The 21,930-nt window shown below is 42.0% G+C and overlaps 2 protein-coding genes across 4 annotated transcripts in view; one reads left to right on the top strand and one right to left on the bottom strand.

Moving 5' to 3' along the window:
- Positions 1–4,067: 4,067 nt before the first annotated feature.
- Positions 4,068–9,275, top strand: kiaa0040 (KIAA0040 ortholog). Its single transcript, XM_029725703.1, has 2 exons — positions 4,068–4,626; positions 6,253–9,275. Exon 2 carries the CDS (start codon positions 6,845–6,847, stop codon positions 7,160–7,162), a length of 318 nt encoding a protein of 105 aa, XP_029581563.1. The 5' UTR covers positions 4,068–4,626; positions 6,253–6,844; the 3' UTR covers positions 7,163–9,275.
- An 11,555-nt stretch (positions 9,276–20,830) lies between these two features.
- tnn (tenascin N) overlaps positions 20,831–21,930 on the bottom strand; it is a 37,973-nt gene continuing 36,873 nt past the window's right edge. For all 3 annotated transcript variants that reach the window (XM_029725702.1, XM_029725700.1, XM_029725701.1), the window contains one exon: positions 20,831–21,611. In XM_029725702.1, the coding sequence (XP_029581562.1) occupies positions 21,486–21,611 (126 nt within the window). In that variant the 3' untranslated portion in view covers positions 20,831–21,485. The remainder of the gene's footprint in view (positions 21,612–21,930) is intronic.

The raw sequence follows: 21,930 nt of genomic DNA, 5'->3' as shown, positions 1-21,930 counted from the left end.
TGGTAGGACTGATCACCTACAACAATGAGGCAGCCTATAGGGAGGAGGTCAAACCTCTCCCTCAATGTGAGCAAGACAAAGGAGCTGACCGTGGACTACAGGAAAAGGCGGGCTGACAGGCCACCATTAACATCAACGGGGCTGTAGTGGAGTGGGTCAAGAGTTTCAAGTTCCTTGGTGTCCACATCACCAACGAACTATCATGGTCCAAACACACCAAGACAGTTGTGAAGAGGGCACGTCAACACTTTTTCCCCCTCAGGAGACTGAAAAAGATTTGTCATGGGTCCCCAGATCCTCAAAAAGTTCTACAGCTGCACCATCGAGAGCATCCTTACTGGTTGCATCACTTTCTGGTATGGCAACTGCTCGGCATCTGACCGTAAGACGGTACAGAGAGTAGTGCGTACGGTCCAGTACATCACTGGGGCGAAGCTTCCTGCCAGCCAGGACCTGTGTCAGAAGAAGGCCCAAAAAGTTGTCAAAGACTCGGTACCGGAGCGCCAAGTCTAGGACCAAAAGGCTTCCTAACAGCTTCTACCCCCAAGCCATAAGACTGCTGGCCATATAAATGGCCTCCCGGACTATTTACATTGACATGTTTCAGTATGATAATGCACAACCCCATATCCCAAGACTCTATACACAATTCCTGGAAGCTGAAAATGTCCCAGTGTTTCCATGGCCTGCATACTCATTGAGCATGCAAATGGTGGTCACAATTGATACTGACTGGTTTTCTGATCCACACCGCAACTTTTTTTGAAGGTATCTGTGACTAAAAGATGCATATCTGTATTCCCAGTCATGTGAAATCCATAGATTAGGGCCTAATACATTTATTTAAATTGACTGATTTCCTTATATTAACTGTAATTCAGGAAAATCTTTACAATTGTTGCATGTTGCGTTTATATTTTTGTTCTTGTTTGAACTTGCAGGTTATTGCGAATACAATAACATAACAACCCACTAGGCTGTTATGTTGTTGTTTCCACATAATTTCAACAAAAATAAATAAATGTGATGACATTGAATCAACATGGAAAACGGATTGAATTTGCAAAAAGTAATCAACGGAAGGGAATTTAGTCAATTTTTCACCCAACTTTTATCCTAAAACCAATAACATAGTGAATTTTTTGGTTGATTTCACGTTGAATTCACATTAGTTGATAGCGTTGGGCAGTAACCGAAAGGTTGCTAGATCGAATCCCCTAGCTGACAAGGTAAAAATATGTCGTTCTGCCCCTGAACAAGGCAGTTAACCCACTGTTCCTAGGCCGTCATTGTAAATAACTATTTGTTCTACACTGACTTGCCTAGTTAAATAAAGCTAAAAATATATATATATATACTTTTTTTAAAACTCAACCAAATGTCATTCAAAACTAGACGTTGAAATGATGTCTGTGCCAAGTGGGTAAAGTTACTCCCCCCCCAAAATATGCACTTCTTTAGGAATTTCTGTGGAATTTCTTCCTTTCTGTGTACATACCACATGATGATACTGGGTAATTTACTGAGAAATGCAACAGAACAATACAGACAGAGAAACAGAAAGTAAGTTGCCAGACCACACAAGTTCATGTCTCCATCTTGCTGATTTCCTCCTGAAAATCAGACGCTTCTATTTATACTATAGATGTTGTCTGACTTACTGGATTGTATGTACCAGACAGTATACCCTAGTAGTCAACTACTGAGAATAACAAATCCAAGCATTGGTAGGGTCTCTTAATCCATGTTCAGAGAGGTTGACAAGGTGCCTTCTTTATTCAGCCTTTTAAAATACTTGAATAACGGGAAGGAAGAGATGAGTCATTTGGGAATAACCAGCCGGTTTAAACAGTGCGTCCAGTATATCATGTGGTCAAATGTACATTGAGTCAGTGGTGTAATGTCAGCTAATCCACGTCATTTTTATAAAGTTGAATCTTATTTACTGCATTTCTACACAATTTAAAACCATTCAGAGAACACATTGGCTGCTGTAGCTTCACCTCAGCTGACAAGGGATCTCTCTAAGGGACATACATTTTGACGACAACAATTCATACAGCAATTCGTTTCTATGCACTGGGATTAAATGTGTAGTTTAGTTTCATATCAAGTCAAACAGGAGTTACGTAGTCATCTACAGCCATCTTCCACCTCTGCATTCTTTAGAGCTGTTCACTGCAGCGAGGCAAACAGCCTCCCCGTCCACTCTGAGCTGCCCGTATGGTCTTAAAACCAGCCCACTAAGTTTTAAGTTTTAATGTTGCATGCAAAAGTACAGTGAAATGCCTTTCTTGCAAACCTAATTTCCTTTTAATCAGGATTAGAATGATTTTTGTAGCCTATTTTAAATTGTTGGTGTTGAGCTAGGGTATGGTGTCTGCCATACTCTGCCATAGCCAATTGACGTCCCTGCCTCAAGTTCTCAACCTTTAGCCTGGAATTGATTGGCTACTTATTGATGTGCTTTCGAAATCAACAGTCTAACATCAATCTGATATCATAGACACAGTTAAATTACTTTCATCCAGTCACATTTACACAAGCTGTATGTTGGACCAGTCAGTCAGAAAGTGGATTGGAAAGTTCCTAAACAGGCCTGTGTTTACATCAGAGCTAATAACTACTTTTTTTTACAATGCCATCACTGAAAATACAGGAGAGGTACTTCCATATATAGAATAATCTCCATCAAATCAACTTTGTGTGTTCTTCAGATCCCTCCTCCTGTTTTCATTGAACTGGGCCAAAACATTTTACAGGAGTGACTCATGGCCTGCTTTGCTTTTGGGACTGGTTAGCAACGGAATGGCCTAGCCTATTTTTGGCCTCCGCATCCTTCTGATTTACTTTTCATTAGCACACGAGCTCATAAAATGTGCAGACTAACGTTTCAAAGGCCCCCTAATGCCGCTGTGCAGGGCAATATTTAGCCTATCCCCAAAGATCCCCAAGAAGAGCCACATATTTTATGAGAATGTTTTCTGCTGAGCAGTGTTCTTGGTTTCTGCCACAGATTATGAAAATTGAGAATAGAGTTTCCAAACAGGAAATTAGGAGAGATACTGGGTTGATTTAGCAGCACAAATAGGGGAATCCTAGCCTTGAGCAATGACTGTGGTAGTGCTAGTCTTTACATCCCGATTACAGTTCCTTTACCTCTTTACACTCTTTAAAAAAAGGGTTCCAAAAGGGCTCTTTGGCTGTCCCCATAGGAGCACCCTTTTTGGATCCAAGTAGAAATAACCCTTTTCGGGTTCCTTGTAGAATCCTCTGTGGAAAGTGTTCTACATGGAACCCAAAAAGGTTATACCTGGAACCAAAAAAAGGTTATTCAAAGGGTTCTCCTATGGGGACAGACAAAGAACCCTTTTAGGTTCTAGGTAGCACCTTTTTTCTAAGAGTGTAGGATTCAGTCCTCACCCCTCAATGTGAAGTATGACAGTATATAGCCTACAGACAGGTAACTGGGTGTAGCTTATTCCAATAAACTCCACGTTAAAACAAAGCCTGGAGCAAACAGAATAAATCTCACATTCTTATTGCAAAATGAGGATTACTGTGATCATGAAACACATATACTCACATGGCCACTGCCAGCATATTCATGATTCAGTAGGAGGTTAACAAAATAATACATGTTTCCAATAGGGGACCCTTTTTGGTGTCAGTCAGGCAGTTCAAAACACCTATTTGGTTTAAAAGAACATATTTCAGTGGGTATTTTCCCTCTTTCTGTACTCATCTCTCTCTGTGAATTACAGTACAGGGGTCAAAGTGTGTATGTTGTGGGATGTGACAGTCTCTTACCAGTGAGTGCATGCTGTTTGCCACAGGCATGGATGAGGTCCATTCTCCTCACGAACAGGGTCACATGATCTCTCACAGATTTCTACAGAGCAGTCACACATCAGTGCATCTCTCGCTGCTTCACCTGTTTCTCTGCTCTGTCCACACCCTGAGCATACAGGACACACACACGCACGCACACACATGCCCACGCCCACACACACCCACGCATGCACACACACTTTCATTTCCTCTTTCCAATTAGAGTTAGTGAGGTAGCGCTGAAATGGGTGAGGTGTTTTGGTTAATTTTAGGTTTATAACACTTATAATTATGCGCATTAATGTTGTGGTAAAGCGTTCAAACTCTAAAGTCAGCAGCTCTTTAGAATATGAATTTGATGACATCAAGTTACAAACTGCAGACAAATCCAATTAATTATGAGCAGTGGGATTCTCAGGGGAGCTCTCTGTCCTCTCTCCTTTTTTCTCTCTCGCTCTCTCTCTGACATCACTGGGAACTTGTGTGTATAAAGTAACCACAAGAATGCAGCGTGTCAGGCAAGGGAACGCGAGTACAGACAGAGGGCCCTTTCTTACACAGGGTGTGCAGGGCAGGGAGAAGGGAAGCTGCACTGAGAGAGTGACACACACGGGCAGAGAGATGTAAAGAGATACAGGCACAAAGAGCATAATTCAATACATACCAGGTAGGGGGCAACATTGAGAGCTTAGAGAATATCAACAAAAAGCAGCAGCCGATATTAAAGAGGATTTACAAGGAAGAGGAGAGGGAAAAAACAGCTTTACTGGCCCGGACTTCTAAAACCTTTTGCCGGTAAGGTGTACACTTCAAAAGTCTGTTGAGAAATGATGAATGATGAGCTGATGATCTTGAATGCTGTTGATCTTATTTGGTTGTGTATCTGTGGCTAAGGAGTCAATGTATATACATATAATACTATGCGTGAACTGGAAGTCTGTTGTTTTGGAAAGTCCCCTCCATCGGTTAAACAGGTATTGTGATGTACCAGATGATATGTTGCTGTTCAGTCACTACTCAGTGCCATTCTATAGCATATCTCTTTCAGGAAATGTAAATCTTAATTATAGCATTGGGCCTTTGCACAATGCTTTACACATTGTCTATGACTAGTGACATTATGGTTTCGATGGTTGAAACCTAAGGTTCACCTAAGATCTTAAATGTTTGAGATTTGTATAATTTGATTTGAAACGTTGCCTCGTTATGCTCTCTCCTCTACTTATGCTATTTCACTCTCCCTGACTCAAAGGTTACCTTTCAGCTCGAACTGTAATGCATTGAGACAATGTCCTCTCTTATACTGTGTGGAGATATGATCATGTTCCCAACTGTTCCCATCAAAAATATGCAATTTTGAGTAAAGATATGAATTTGGTACACTAATGCATGACTTTTGCTGTCTGTAAACTTTTGACTATTCCTGCAAAAGACTGTTGACTGACTCTTATTATTAAGATAATTAGAATTGAACATTCGCTATTTCTTCTTCATAAGGGTTTTCAACAAATGGTTACCGTGGGCCATTCATTCAATATTCCTGTTTTGCCTTGTGTTGCCTGCTGTCATTCAGGCTTTTAGTTGGGCAGAACAGAGTTCCAAGTTCCATAAATAGCTGTAGCTTACTGATGCAGTCATAAGAGTTTTTCCCCATCCTGGCTTTGTGATCCACTGAAAGTATCTTCCTGTTTACAGCTGATCATAGGCCAAGACAATGCTATGTAATTTTGTTACATTGTTGTTATTTTACATTCCTTCCACAGCCTGACCAGAGTGCAAAGACCGTCTGATAGCATGACACTCTATGGAATGGGGATGTTGTGATAGAGAATAAGATCTTGATATATTTTTTAATGCATTGAGATTCCATTGTTGACAAACTGCAAGTAGGTGCAGCCTTCTTAACTCAATGCAACAAAGTAGCAGCAGCGCGCAGTTTCCTGTTTTGTTATGATAGGAAGGAAGCGAAGCTGACTATGGGTAAGCCAATTTCACACATGGGCTGTGAGACAAACAGAACCTTTTTTCTGTTCACTTGTAGTCAGATACATTTGGCTTAGAAAGTGGAGCAGGCAATATAATTATTATTTTTTTCTTTCCTCACAGGGCCGTAATCCTAGTCAACATAAACCTGTAAACTACCCTTTGACCTCCTGGATACCCATAACGGTTACCATTGATCCAAGTTACAGTGGAGTGCTACACTCAGTCAATGTTAAAGTCAAAACCATCAAAGCTAGGCCGCCATTAGCCGGCATATTTAAATGTATTTCCCTCCATGGTGCATTCAGGCAGCCAGAGCCATGACATTTTCCTCCAACTTTAATGAGAGTAAAGTTGAATAAGATACTTGAGCAGGGGAGGGAAGAGAGCAAAAAGGCAGGTTCACTCTGCTCACCTTCTCTCTAATTCTCTCCACAGAAAATGTCCTCATTCCATCACTTCTCCCAGAGGAGAATGGATTAAAATAGAGAGGAGACTCCAGAGGACGTGAGGTGGGATCCCAAATCCCAAAAGAGGAAACAAACAAACTACACAAACAGGCAGACTTCATAGACCTTCCCATCAAGGAAAGGGGAGATCGGAATCATTACAGCAACTGAAGGATTTACAAAGGAACCCCCCCCCCTCTCATAAACAATTGATCTTTGGACTTTCATAAAAAATGTGTTGGTCTTCAAACCCCCAGACAAGGCGGTTAAGGAAGGAGGGGAGGATATAGAGATTCTCCCTGCATCAAGGATTTTTCTAGTCTGTCCCATCCTCCCTTTCTTCCATCAGATATTCATTGTGACTGGGATGTCCTACTATATCAGCGAAATCTTCAATGTCATGAGTTCACCAGGAAACTGAAACCAGCGCTAGATCAGGGTCAAATCACCACAAGAACAATCCCCTGATAACAGCAACACCCTTGCTGACTACCTCAATCAGAACGTGTTCACTATTGTAATTGGTTTCTTCTTCAATAGATGACCCTCAAGAGGAGTTGTTAAGACACTGTCAGTAAACCATGAAGGAAGACATCTTGGATTTTTTCAGTGACTTGTGGAAGGTGGCCACCACTAAGCATGACCAGGGGATCTATAACACAGTCTGCCTGGTGGTGCTGCTAGCCCTGCCTATGGTGGTGCTCTTCACTTCTCTGGTGGTGTGCTGCCACTGCTGCTGCTGTCGCCGGGCCAACTGCGTTGGTTGCTGTGCAGACAGCCCCAGCTCAGCCACAGCAAAATCAGACAAAAAGAAGACGAGTCCGAAAGATGAGGACTTGTGGATCTCGGTCAAAACAGGACCTATGACACCAGACAGGGTTGCCCTGACGATGGTGTAAGGTTCAGATAAGGTTTAATCCTTTTGTATTCATATTAAGCTCTTTTTTACTGCAAGGTACATGATGCCGAGCACTGGTGTTCAATATGCTCGACAGAAACGGTTGAAAGACAGTAAAAGAGCCAATGATACGTTATTGATTGTCTGTGTGTGTGTGTGTGTGTGTGTGTGTGTGTGTGTGTGTGTGTGTGTGTGTGTGTGTGTGTGTGTGTGTGTGTGTGTGTGTGTGTGTGTGTGTGTGTGTGTGTGTGTGTGTGTGTGTGTGTGTGTGTGTGTGTGTGTGTTGGTTCTTCTATCCATGTCGGGACCTAAAATCCCCAAAAGTCCCCACAAGGATAGTAAAACAAGTCAAATTCCCATGTCCTCATGAGGACAAAGACTATTGGGTTAGGTTTAGGGTTAGAATTAGGGTTAGGTTAAGGGATTAGGTTTAGCGGTAAGGTTTAGGGTTTGGGTTAGGGTTACAGGTTAAGGTTAGGGAAAATAGGATTTTGAATGGAAATCAAATTTTAGGTCCCCACAAGGATAGAAGAACAAAACGTGTGTGTGTGCGTGTGTGCTTGCATACGTGGGTGTGTGTGAGTGCATGAGCAAATGTGTGTATGTGCATGGGAGAGTGATAGATGACACATGGCGTATGTGTTAGTGTGCACTTCCGTGTGAAATTCACTGTCTTCACATTTAGGAGACCAGAAGTTTGAGGACTATTTATATTTCCAATGCTGGAGGCCAGCAATCTAGTATTGTGATTCAGTTAGAAGACTATTTTTAATAGGTTAGACCATTTTAAGTTCAAAGCACTTGCAGTTATTGCACTTACAACAGAAATTTGTGTAACTACTTTGAAATATTTTGCTGTACTTGCTATACCCACTGAATGGAGATCTTAATTCCATTTATGAGTTAATTTACAAACGCAGAATTTAATAGAACCAAGTGAAGCACTGAGATCTTTCAATTACATTGCTCAATGTATATGTTTCTTTCCCCGTAGAATATCCTACATACAGTAGCTAGTATTGTTGATTAAAAAAATAATATAACAGTTCCGTGTTTTACGCCTTATGCTCAGAATGATGACACAGATTCATGTTTACTGTCTTGCACTGTCCCTATTGGTTCATAATATCATTATGCATGGACACCAGGCTCTCAGATTTATGGGGCGCTGAGTGGATCCTTCTTATATCCTCATCCCTCAGTACCAATGTAGCCCTCTGACTTAAAATAATAGTTATTCTAACTCAAAACTGGGATTCCTAAAAAATGTGTCCGAAGATTTGGTCAACTTCCGTCAGATGTTTAAAATCCAAAATGAATCAGGAATGAGCAGGGTCAGCTATACCATAAGGACCCATTATTCATGTCCTCATTACATGTAGTGTAGCAAGACCACTCATGGTCTGTAAAGTTCTCTACTTTTGATAGATTTAAACAAACAATATTGAAATCACAATGGTCACAACCATAAAGTGTCAAGAATTTTTTTTGTCAACTCCATTAAACTCCGTCAGATTCTTGTCTGACGTCAAGTCCATCAGAGTGCTGTAAGATCTGAGAATTGTTGTGTTTTTATTGGGGATTTTCAAATGAATCATTTTCTATATTTTACAAATGTTTGTATTTTTGAAACAGAAGTAGAGATTGTTCCGTCTTTCAAGAATCTCTGAATTGATTTCCAATTTACAAATCCGGTGACAAACCAGTTTTATTTGTTATGTATTCATGATCCTTATTTTGAGCTTAAAGACTTCTGCATTAGTTATTCATCTGTAAAAAGTCTGAGGGTGGAAAAATACTTTTCCTTTGCAAAGTTTTTCTTTTCAATTCACAGGATGGGGGGGTTGCCGCTTGTTTGAACAGTGAATCTACCATAGAAGATAGTTTCACATTCTACCACTGAAGCTGTGATCTGTCCCAATTATGCATGAGAACATACTGTATATTCTGGCTGTTTGTTATTACACAAGAAAAAGCTGAGGTAATCATTCAAGTTATGAGCTCAGGCCACAGTGGATACCGCATGCATAATTTATCCTGTCATTTGATTTTACATAACAGCTATATGGAGAAAAGGGGGACAAAAAAATAAAGTATTTTTTATGCTTTGTTAATTCTTTGTTGATTGGCTAATGTTTGGCTCAGGCTCACAATATGTGCGATTAGATTAGGGCTCTACTCAGTCTGTATCGCTGAAGCGGTACAGATTGCACAATATAAATGTGAAGGCAATTTCCGATTGTGTATCACAATCTCAACTAACGCGGGAAAATTGCATTTAAAATTCAATGACGCTGTAACGCTGAACTTCTGCGATACGAATTGAATAGAGCCCTAACAAAATATGATATATTATATAACGGAAAGTGTAGGCCTTTACCTTTAGAGCTATTTCCATTTTGTTATTAATCATGTCCTAACCTCGAAAGTAGTTTATGGACACCAACTAGTCGCTGCAATCCAATGATTATGCCCATTCACATATCAGACCCATCTTCACTTGGAGATCATCGTACGTCATTTCTGTCATCTTTGTTGTACAAGTTGACTTCATCCCTACGGGGTTTGGGCAATTTTATCATAATTTGATCTGATGTTTGGTAACCGACAAAGCATTAGCATCCACACACACTGGATGTTTGAGCTCGTTATTTCGAATTGATACATAGTGATACATAGTGATACCTAGTCTGGCTCTGGAGCAGTGACTAGCTAATGGTGTGTTAAGTGTATGGTGTGTTAAGTGTATGGTGTGGGGGTTTCCCCCTCTCTGTCACACATGCTGTGTAGCTGAGTACTACAGCGCTGACAGGCCCAACCATCCAGAGGCAGAAAAACAGCCATGCAGTGGAAAGCGTCTGCGAGCTGATGGCAGCTTGTCTGCCATGACACACCCCTCCTACTAACTACTCCACCTCTGAACAAACAAGCCTTGTTCGAATATTACACTACCACGCATGGAAAAAATACATCAACCCTACGCATTGCCGCCTCAACTGGGATTCAGTTTATGTTCATGGGTACTCAGTTGTTTGAAAGTCCTCGTCAGATGACACATGCTTTGGAATCTGTTGAAGTCCAAACTTGTGCTCATGTTAAACTTGTTCCCTGGGAGTGAGACAAAAATAGACGCATACTAAAATCAAACACTGCTGCAATTATAGACAAAAATGTACGTGTAACGTGGGATTTAACATAAAATTGTTTTCCTGTACCTGTACTACACCACCTTTTATATACCGTAAATTCCAGACTATAAGCCACAACTTTTTTCCCAGCTTTGAACCTCGCGGCTTAAACAATGACGCGGCTAATATATGGATTTTTCCCGCTTTCATTTATTTATTTTTTTTAAATACATTCTGTGACGTGCTCAGTTTTTTGGCGGCATGAAGATTTCATTAGACCAATGAAATTGTCGAACGGGTTAAGGTCAAACAACTTTTTTGTTTACTGTTTAGATTAAATCGAGCGCTCTCAAACTTCCCATCATTCTGATTATGGTAGTCATTTTGTCACCCTCATCATGGCAAAGACACGGAGAAATGCATATGATGCAGCTTTCAAGTTGAAGGCGATTGATCTGGCTGTTGGAAAAGGAAATAGAGCTGCTGCACGGGAGCTTGGTCTTAATGAGTCGATGATAAGACGTTGGAAACAGCAGCGTGAGGAATTGACTCAGTGCAAAAAGACAACTAAAGCTTACTGCTCATTTTTTATTTTTTGTTACAAGCCGTGTTTCGTTAAAGCCTATTTATTTTTCTTACAAGCCGTGTTTCGTTAAAGCCTATTTATTTTTGTTACAAGCCGTGTTTCGTTAAAGCCTGTGTAAAGTTCATTTGTTTCAATGTACCGTTAGGCACCTGCGGCTTATAGACATGTGCGGCTTATTTATGTTCAAAATAATACTTTTTTTAAAATTCAGTGGGTGCGGCTTATATTCAGGTGCGCTTAATAGTCCGGAAATTACGGTACTCGAGGTGAGGTCCTCGGCATTTATTTAAAATACACAGGTTCTTTACATCCGGGAGTGGAGCATGGGAATGATCAGGCCAGAAATATAAGTTTTATTCACAATCACAATTACTCAAGCAACTCAATGAAATCTTTTCATGGACATCTTCTGCACCTAGTTCTCTGTACAATCACTGCTGACAAGCACAACGGGGTTAAATCATCCTCAGAGTTCCATTAGCACACAGGCATTCATACATCAATGAATGTATTACATTACAATCAATATTCTTATTGTTTCTGGCCAACACAGAAAATACATATTGTATCTAGGGAGTTGTGCAATGGGAGAAGGGGAACAGGTACCAGTGGCTATGGGCAACCTTGACATGAACATGCTCACAATTCATTGTCATCACTTTGGTCTAGGCCACAGTCGCCACACCCATCCTCCCAAGGCACGCTAATCTGCACATAGTAAGGAGGTCCCCTGAATGAATGAAACAGACAAGTATTTATACCTTGGGCCACACAGTTGGCAATTACAGACTCCTGGTGCTGACAGAGGTTGCATTCAACACTTCAACAGTTTCACACTGTTAAATAGGGATGACAAAATAAGCTTAGACTTTCTATATGTTAATTGACAATAGACGTAACCAGGTACAGACTTCATAAAACATTTACAGTTGGCCTATGCAGCAGGAACAAGACTTTAAAAGAGTCATGCTCAGGGTTAAGCATTTAATTTATTTTCCTACGAACGGATTAATGTGATTTGTCTAACTGAATAAAAATGTGTGGAGAATTGTGAGGCATTTCCTTATCTTTCCATCACTATTATATACATCTCAGCACTAATAGGCCACTTGCCCCGCAGCGCTGTTATAGGAACCAATCTTATTTACCGAAATTTGACATCAGTGTGGCTCAAATGGGCTATTGCATCAACTGGCTCCCGTGAGACATTTGAAAAGCTTAACTACCATATTCTACGATGGGCCTCTTCCTCTTCTTCTTGTCATTCTTGCTTAAATCTGTGTGAATAGCAATGCAAGAAAAGATATTCACAGAGTGATATACACAAATCATTTCTCAGCAGTGGATTGCAACGACAGCTGAGAAACCAGTGGAAGTTGTGAAACCTCAAGTTCAGACAGGAAACGTCACATATTCGTTTAACCATTTATTACAAACGATTACAATACATGCAATATGTTGTCTTGGTGTTAGGGTTTGCTCCTTTGGGGTAGCTCAATACCAGAGGCTGCATCATGATAAAATAGTAATAATTACAGGCAGTGAGCAAGATAGCCTGCTACTGCCATACACATAGTTTGTTGTCTGTCAGCGGATCTGCAGTTTTGGGGATTGGTACAGCGTACCTTGCTCACTGCCTGTAATTATTATTATTTTATCATGATGCAGGCTCTGGCAGTGAGCTACCCCGAAGGAGCAGACCCTAACACCAGACTATGTATTACTCCCTTTTAACAGTAATTCAGCAATGTCATCTCTATGACACCGTGTAGCATTCTGAAACTCTGTGTAAGCTACAGTATAGCAGGCACACCTTACTGAGATATCTTCTCAGAAAATCTCAGTAGGCTTATTTCTCATATACTCACCACACGGGGTCCTCACCGAGGCAAGATGAACCTGCCATCTTGGTAAATGAAAACAATCAACCCATCTACACTGTGCCGTAATCACAACACTGAGATAGCTTCTCAGAACTATGAGTAGGCTTATTCTCATGTGACACACAGCCCAGTGCCCTCCCTGAGGCAAGATGGTACATGACAATATTCTACCTGTGACCCCTGCCAACCACCTGCATCTACAGTCAGTGTTATATAGCAGATTGTAATGCAGTAAGAGAGAAGCAGGAACTCAACTAGGCTTCCACAATCTAAGAACATTTAATCAAATGTAACGTTTGTAAGCAGCAGAGGATCATCGGCCCATGATCTTGAGGGTGAAGCTGGCAGCGCCCATGCTAGAGTGAGATGTCTATAGCTCAGAGCTAGCATGATCAAATCAAATTGTTTTAGTCACATGCGCCGAATACAACAGGTGTAGACCTTACAGTACCCGCAAAACTACCTGCCTTGAAGGCCAGCATCCCGGAGTCGCCTCTTCACTGTTGACGTTGAGACTGGTGTTTTACGGGTAATATTTAATGAAGCTGCCAGTTGAGGACTTGTGAGGCGTCTGTTTCTCAAACTAGACACTCTAATGTACTTGTCCTCTTGCTCAGTTATGCACCTGGGCCTCCCACTCCTCTTTGGTTAGGGACAGTTTGCGCTGTTCTGTGAAGGGAGTAGTACACAGCGTTGTATGAGATCTTCAGTTTCTTGGCAATTTCTCGCATGGAATACCCTTCATTTTTCAGATCAAGAATAGACTGACGAGTTTCAGAAGAAAGGTTTTTGTTTCTTGCCATTTTGAGACTGTAATCGAACCCACAAATGCTGATGCTCCAGATACTCAACAAGTCTAAAGATGGCCAGTTTTATTGCTTCTTAAATCAGCACAACAGTTACCAGTTGTGCTAACATAACACTTTTGCAATTTTCTAATGATCAATTAGCCTTTTAAATTATCAACTTGGATTTGTTAGCACAACGTGCCATTGGAACACAGGAGTGATGATTGCTGGTAATGGGCCTCTGTACACCTATGTAGATATTCCATAAAAAACCTGCCATTTCCAGCTACAATAGTCATTTACAACATTAACAATGTCTACACTGTAACGCGGGTCGTATAAAGGGGACCAAGGTGCAGCGTGTATAGTGCTCATATTTACTTTTAATAAATACACTTTAACAAAACAACAAAACGACCGATAACAGTTCCGTCAGGTGACATACACTAAACAGAAAACAACTACCCACAAAAACCCAGGAAGAAAAACCCCTACTTAAATACGATCTCCAATCAGAGGCAACGAGGATCAGCTGCCTCCAATTGGAGATCAACCCAAACAACCCCAACATAGAAATAGAAAAACTAGAACTTAAACATAGAAATAGAAAACATAGAAAACCCAAAACACCCCCTGTCACGCCCTGACCTACTCTACTATAGAAAATTACATCTTACTAGGGCAGGATGTGACAGTACCCCCCCCCCCCCAAAGGTGCAGACTCCGAATGCAACAAATCAAAACCCAACAAAACAACCACAAAACACAAAGGGAGGGTAGGGAGGGTGACAAAAGTCTATGGCGGCTCAAATGCAGTCCACATAACCTTAACCTCCAGCATAGGAGGCGACTCCGGTTCTACGCCGCTCCACCCGCTGATCCCTCTGCTTTATTACCACCTGACCGTGGATCATCGTTGAAGGAACCGGACTGTAGATCATTGCTGGAGGTTCTGGGCTGCAGGCCACCGCTGGAGGTTATGGGCTGCAGGCCACCGCTGGAGGTTCTGGGCTGCAGGCCGCCACTGGAGGTTCTGGGCTGCAGGCTGCCATTGAAGACTCTGGGCTGCAGGCCGCCGTTGAAGACTCTGGGCTGCAGGCCGCCGTTGAAGACTCTGGGCTGCAGACCGCAGTTGAAGACTCTGGGCTGCAGGCCGCCGTTGAAGACTCTGGGCTGCAGGCCGCCGTTGAAGACTCTGGGCTGCAGGCCGCCGTTGAAGACTCTGGGCTGCAGGCCGCCGTTGAAGACTCTGGGCTGGGGAGCGTCGCTGGAGGCTCCGGACTGGGGAGCGTCTCTGGAGGCTCTGGACTGGGGAGTGTCGCTGGAGGCTCCGGACTGGGGAGCGTCACTGGAGGCTCTGGACTGAAGAGCGTCGCTGGAGGCTCCGGACTGAAGAGCGTCGCTGGAGGCTCCGGACTGAAGAGCGTCGCTGGAGGCTTCGGACTGAAGAGCGTCGCTGGAGGCTCCGGACTGCAAACAGCTTACTGCTATGTTAGAATAAAGACACTTCAAGATACTGCTTTACCTAAATGTTTCATGTGCACGAAAGCAAGAATGAAGATGACCACAGTAATTAAAAGACTTAATAATGCATATCATTATCTCAGCTTATCCAAGGGCCAATCTGGGATAAAACCAACACGATTATCCCACCACTATTTGATACTAGCTGGGGAAAGGCCGGAGAAGTGACCACTGATGTAATGAACAGCTATGGATGACAGTAAAACTATGGTTGAACTACAGGGTTTGTGTGCAAACATATGCTTACAACAATCAAATAAAACACACTACAAGCAAGTGCCCAGATGTCCAACGTTTTTTAGGGCAGAAAGGCTCAGGCCAGTGCATTGATGGGGCAATAGTGGAACAACAAAACATTAGTAGCCTAAATATATCACCATGCCCTAAATGTGTGCTCTTGCCAGCGATACAAGCAACATGCTATGACAATTATGTGCATATGATGAATAAATAACATACAGTGCATTCGGAAAGTATTCAGACCGCTTGACTTTTTCCACATTTTGTTACGTGACAGCTATCAGGATAAAGGTAAGCCCCAGATGCAGACTGTGTCAAAGTAACACTGTTTATTACAGCAACAGAGGCAAAGGTACAGGATGGTAGGCAGGCTCAGGGTCAGGTCAGGCAGAGGTCAGAAATACAGAAGGGGGCAAAGGTACAGGACGACAGGCAGGCTCAGGGTCAGGCAGAGTGATCAGGCAGGCGGGTTCAGGGTCAGGACAGGCAAGGGTCAAAAACCAGGAGGGCGAGAAAAAGAGAGGCTGGGAAAAGACAGGAGCTGAAAGGACAAATGCTGGCAAGCTTGACAAACAAGACAAATTGGCAACAGACAAACAGAAAACACAAGTATAAGTACACAGGGGATAATGAGGAAGAAAGGCGACACCTGGAGGGGGGTGGAAACAATCACAAAGACAGGTGAAACAGATCAGGGCATGACAAAACCTTATTCTAAGATGTATTAAATTATACTTTTTTTCTCATCAATCTACAAACAATACCCCATAATGACAAAGCAAAAATGGTTTACTAGAAATGTTTGTAAATGTATTAAAATTAAAAACAGAAATACCTTATTTACATAAGCATTCAGACCTTTTCAGCTCAGCTGCGTCTTGTTTCTATTGATGATCCTTGAGATGTTTCTACAACTTGATTGGAGTCCATCTGCGGTAAATTCAATTGAATGGACATGATTTGGAAAGGCACACACCTGTCTACAGTATAGACGGTCACACAGTTGACAGTGCATGTCAACCAAGCCATGAGGTCAAAGAAATTATCTGTAGACCTCCAAGACAGGATTGTGTCGAGGCACAGATCTGCGGAAGGGTACCAAAACATTTCTGCAGCATTGAAGGTCCCCAAGAACACAGTGGCCTCCATTATTCTTGAATGGAAGTTTGGAACCACCAAGACTCTTCCTAGAGCTGCCCGCAATTCCAAACTGAGCAATCGGGGGAGAAAGGCCTTGGTCATGGAGGTGACCAAGAACCAGATGGTCGCTCTGACAGAGCTCCAGAGTTCCTCTGTTGAGATGGGATAACTTTCCAAAAGGACAACCATCTCTGCAGCACTCCACCAGAATGGCCAGACGGAAGCCATTACTTAGTAAAAGACACCCCGCTTGGAGTTTACCAAAAGGCACCCGAAAGACTTGCATACCATGAGAAACAAGGTTCTCTGGTCTGATGAAACCAAGATTGAACTCTTTGGCCTGAATGCCAAGCATCATGTCTGGAGGAAACCTGGTGGAAGCATCATGCTGTGGGGATGTTTTTCAGCGGCAGAGACTGGGAGACTAGTCAGGATCTAGGGAAAGATGAACAGAGCAAAGTACAGAGAGATCCTTGATGAAAACCTGCTCTAAGGACCTAAGACTGGGGCGAAGGTTCACCTTCCAACAGGACAACGATCCTAAGCACACAGCCAAGACAACACAGGAGTAGCTTCGGGCAAGTCTCTGAATGTACTTGAGTGACCCAGCCAGAGCCCGGACTTGAACCCGATCAAACATCTCTGGAGAGACCTGAAAATAGTTGTGCAGCGACGCTCCCCATCCAACATGACAGAGCTTGAGAGGATCTGCAGAGAAGAATGGGAGAAACTCCCCAAATACAGGTGTGCCAAGCTTGTAGTGTCATACTTACAGTGGCAAGAAAAAGTTTGTGAACCCTTTGGTATTATCTGGATTTCTGCGTAAATTGGTCATAAAATTCATTTTGATCGTCATCTAAGTCACATAACAGACAAACACAGTCTGTTTAAACTAACAACACACATTATTGTATTTTTCTTGTCTATATTGAATGCATCATTTAAACATTCACAGTGTAGGTTGGAAAAAGTATGTGAACCCCTAGGCTAATGACTTCTCCAAAAGCTAATTGGAGCCAGGAGTTAGCTAACCTGGAGTACAATCATTGAGACGAGATTGGAGATGTTGGTTAGAGCTGCCCTGCCCTATAAAAAACACTCACAACATTTGAGTTTGCTATTCACAAGAAGCATTGCCTGATGTGAACCATACCTCGAACAAGAGAGATCTCAGAAGACCCAAGATTAAGAATTGTTGAGTTCAGTCCACCATAAGACACATTGTCTATACTTGGAGAAAGTTCAGCACTGTTGCTACTCTCCCTAGGAGTGGCCGTCCTGCAATGATGACTGCAAGAGCACAGCGCAGAATGCTCAATGAGGTTAAGAAGAATCCTAGAGTGTCAGCTAAAGATTTACAGAAATCTCTAGAACATGGTAACATCCCTGTTGACGAGTCTATGATACGTAAAATACTACACAAGAATGGTGTTCATGGGAGGACACCACAGAAGAAGCCACTGCTGCCCAAAAAAAACATTGATGCACGTCTGAAGTTCGCAGAAGAGCATCTGGATGTTCCACAGCGCTACTGGCAAAATATTCTGTGGACAGATAAACTGAAGTTGAGTTGTTTGGAAGGAACACACAATATGTGTGGAGAAAAAGAGGCACAGCACACCAACATAAAAACCTCATCCCAACTGTAAAGTATGATGAAGGGAGCATCATGATTTGGAGTTGCTTTGCTGCCTCAGGGCCTGGACAGCTTGCCATCATCGAGTAAAAAATGAATTCCCAAGTTTATCAAGACATTTTGCATGAGAATGTAAGGCTATCTGTCCGCCAATTGAAGCTCAACAGAAGTTGGGTGATGCAACAGGACAACGACCCAAAACACAGAAGTAAATCAACAACAGAATGGCTTCAACAGAAGAAAATACGCCTTCTGGAGTGGCCCAGTCAGAGTCCTGACCTGAACCCGATTGAGATGCAGTGGCAATCCCTCTAGAGAGCAGTTAACACCAGACGTACATCCCAAGAATATTACTGAACTGAAACAGTTTCCTAACTGTGAATGGTCCAAAATTCTTCCTGACCGTTGTGCAGGTCTGATCTGCAACTACAGAAAACATTTGGTTGAGGTTATTGCTGCCAAAGGATGGTCAGCCAGTTATTAAATCCAAGGGTTCACATACTATTTCCACCCTCAATAAAGACATGAAAACATATAATTGTTTGTGTGTTATTAGTTTAAGCAGAATGTGTTTGTCTGTTGTTGTGACTTAGATGAAGATCAGATCAAATGTTATGACCAATTCATGCAGAAGTCCAGGTAATTCCGAAGGGTTCTCATACTTTTTCTAGCCACTGTATGTAAATGTGATATTTCATTTTATTTTATTTTAAGAAATTGGCCAACATTTCTAAAAGAAAAGTATTGTTTTGTCATTATGGGGTATTGTGTGTAGATCGATGAGGGGAAAAAATTATTGAATCCATTTTAGTATAAGGTTGTAACATAACAAAATGTGGAAAAAGTCAAGGGGTGTTAACACTTTCCGAATGCACTGTAAACTAATGCATGACTAGAATGAAGCAATCATACAATTAGTGTAAGTGTAAATACTGCCTCCTAGTGGAGAGAAATAGAGTGTGTTAAAACAAAAAATAATATTAAGTAAGGGAACTTCTGAGTTCAGTGTTGTTATCCGTCTGGCTGCTAGCTAAATCACTGACAAATGGCAAAATAACCCAGACATGGACCACACCCTCTGCACCGAATAGCAGGCAGGGAAGCAAAATAGTGATTGCTTTGCGACACTCGCAGTTAGCCACTGATTCTTTTCAAACCGCTCATTGTTAAATTTGCAATTTCCGACTTGTTGTGTAATGTTTATGCCCAATGACCAATGAGCACCAACACATTTTATCTCTGATTTCTCTTCATATGACAAAGATTGAATAGGATTTGCCAGTAGATTGTCGACGTGATTCATGATGATCACTGCTTATCTAGCTTGCTAGCTACGATTTTAAAGTATGATGTTGACATGATCAGTCCAATCAAATCTACGTGATTTGACATATTTAATCTGTGACCAATGACCTTGAGCCTTCTTGGACGGGCACTTCTGCTGTAAATCTATGAGAGCACCCAAGGGGGCATGAACTGCCTAGCTCTCCCATAGCTCTCCCATCTGCTGTGATGTAGTGTCCCTATGAGTGACAGAATCCTGAACCAATCATGGCGCAACCAGAGAAGATGAACAACCCCTACGCTCTGTGCTTTTGCTGGCTGCCCCTCCACCACAGAAAGCACTGCACGAGGCCGAAACAGTTGCATTTTGGAGCTGCCTTACTCAAAGAAATAGACCGAGTTTGCATGCTGCTTTATTAAGTCAAGGATCTTTTTTTTTCACATTGTTTGCTAAACGGATATGTGACACGAATGGATGCCAGAATTACAGGTATGGCTCAAAACAGGTGAGGCTCTAAATGACGAGTCACCACTGGCTACAGAGCATAAGCAAATAATTATCTAGCTAGCAGAACACAGACATACATGGTGAGTATGCATGTTACAGCATTAGCATGTCACCAAGAACACCAGCGCATACAAGAAAATGTAACCGCATGGTATCGAACGACCAACAGCAGTAGAGGCTGCGGAGAATGAATTAGTAAAATTATCAGCTTAAATAAGGATACCTAGTCAGTTGTATAACTGAATGCATTCAACTGAAATGTGTCTTCCGCATTTAACCCAACCCCTCTGAATCAGAGAGGTGCTGGGGGCTGTCTTAATCAATATCCACGTCATCGGTGCCTGGGGAACAGTGGGTTAACTGCCTTGCTCAGGGGCAGAACAACAGATTTTTACCTTGTCAGCTCGTAGAAAGTGTTTGTAGAATATGACTGGTGCGATGTCAGCTGATGCGTCATCGGAGCCAATACTCTGGTTCCCTGTCTGAACTTGCTGCGCTGAATTTGTGGTAGATGATTCACGACTCAAGTGTAGGCTACCCTAGACTGTGTCTGACAAAGAGAAAACCATAGTTGTCAAATCAAAATTGAGATAAATGGGGACCATTTTCAAATATTCTGTATGAAGATCGGGTTAACCCTGCAGTTATGTCACAACGTGACATGAATGGTAAAAAGCAAAAGGAAACTGCAAATCTAACCATTTCTGCAAGTCTAACCTTTTTTCGGGGAAAGAGAACAACTGCACATGAAAAAATACTTATGAAATCAAATATATTCCACTTTGTTTCTCTTCTTAGAATTTGAGTGAGCATGTAAGCATTCAAGTATGAATCAAATTTATTGATTAATCTCAAATGCATCTATTTGATAAACACTGCAAAGCCATGTCCCATTCAAAAAACAATCTCACTCACTGCAGGCATACTGTAGATGCTAGAGCTAAAAAGCAACTTTTTTGAAGGGACTTTATTTCTCTGAGAATGTGTGGCATGAATATAATACAACAACTACAATACACATTTGAAAATACAATCTTACAAGCACAGGGGCATATCATCCATTCTATTTCCTATGCATGACATCTGAAATGTGATATCTAGCTAACTCAGAGTAGGCTGGGTAGGCAGGGGACCAAACCTTAGACGAGAGGGTCAGGGTCTATGCTATGTTATGAATATGAACAAGAGCGGTATAACTATCCTAAAAACATGGTGTCATTGGGTCATCTAGCTCAGGGATTCTCAAAGTGGGGTCCGCGGGGGGTCCGTGGCCAGATAAAAACAAAGTCAAACAATATACATTTTTTAAATTATGTTTAACATTCCTTCCCAGGGCCTGATACTTGGTTCGTCTGGCCATGCACTGCCGAAGTCATAGTAAAACTCCTTGAATGCTATTTTTATCTCACTCGAGTTGTGTTCTGATTATGAGGGGGTCCCTGATGAATTTGCTATCACAAAAGGGACCCCTATTCATAATAAAGACAGCCATGGGATACGTTACAGAAGGTAAGTTGTACAGTAATCCTGTGATAGAGTTGAGGCTCTAGCTACTCTGCCTGGTTTGTAATGAGGTTCCCATTTAATATTTTTGTTAGTCAGAGGGACTATTTTCTGGGAGCTGTTCTGCTGCTAAGCGACCTCCTCTTCCTGGCGGCGCCCACTGGCCGGATCTTCATCTCAGTGAAATCAAGAGACATCAGGTGGCCTTTCCATGGCTCCCAGTTCACACCCTGGTAGAGGTTAGAGAGACACATGACAACACATTAGATTACACAGTAAGGCAGTTTTTCATTCTGCTTCAGTCTTTAATAGGCCTACACTCAAAGTTGTTATCTAGAACCTAAAAGGGTTCTTTGGCTGTTCCAATAGGAGAACCCTTTGAAGAACCCTTTTTGCTTCCAGGTAGAACCCTTTTGAGTTCCATGTGGAACCCTTTGTAGGCCGGGGACCAAATTGTAATTACTTCGCTACTATGGCCTATTTATTGCCTACCTCCTCACGCCATTTGCACACACTGTATATAGACTTTCTTTTTTTCTATTGTGTTAT

The sequence above is a fragment of the Salmo trutta genome, chromosome 31 (genome assembly GCF_901001165.1).
Source record: "Salmo trutta chromosome 31, fSalTru1.1, whole genome shotgun sequence".
Taxonomy (NCBI): Eukaryota; Metazoa; Chordata; class Actinopteri; order Salmoniformes; family Salmonidae; genus Salmo; species Salmo trutta.
This window is presented reverse-complemented; position numbering and strand designations above follow the sequence as displayed.

Coding starts and splice junctions, on each gene's coding strand:
- kiaa0040 (XM_029725703.1), top strand. CDS start 6,845: ATGAAGGAAGACATCTTGGATTTTTTCAGTGACTTGTGGAAGGTGGCC.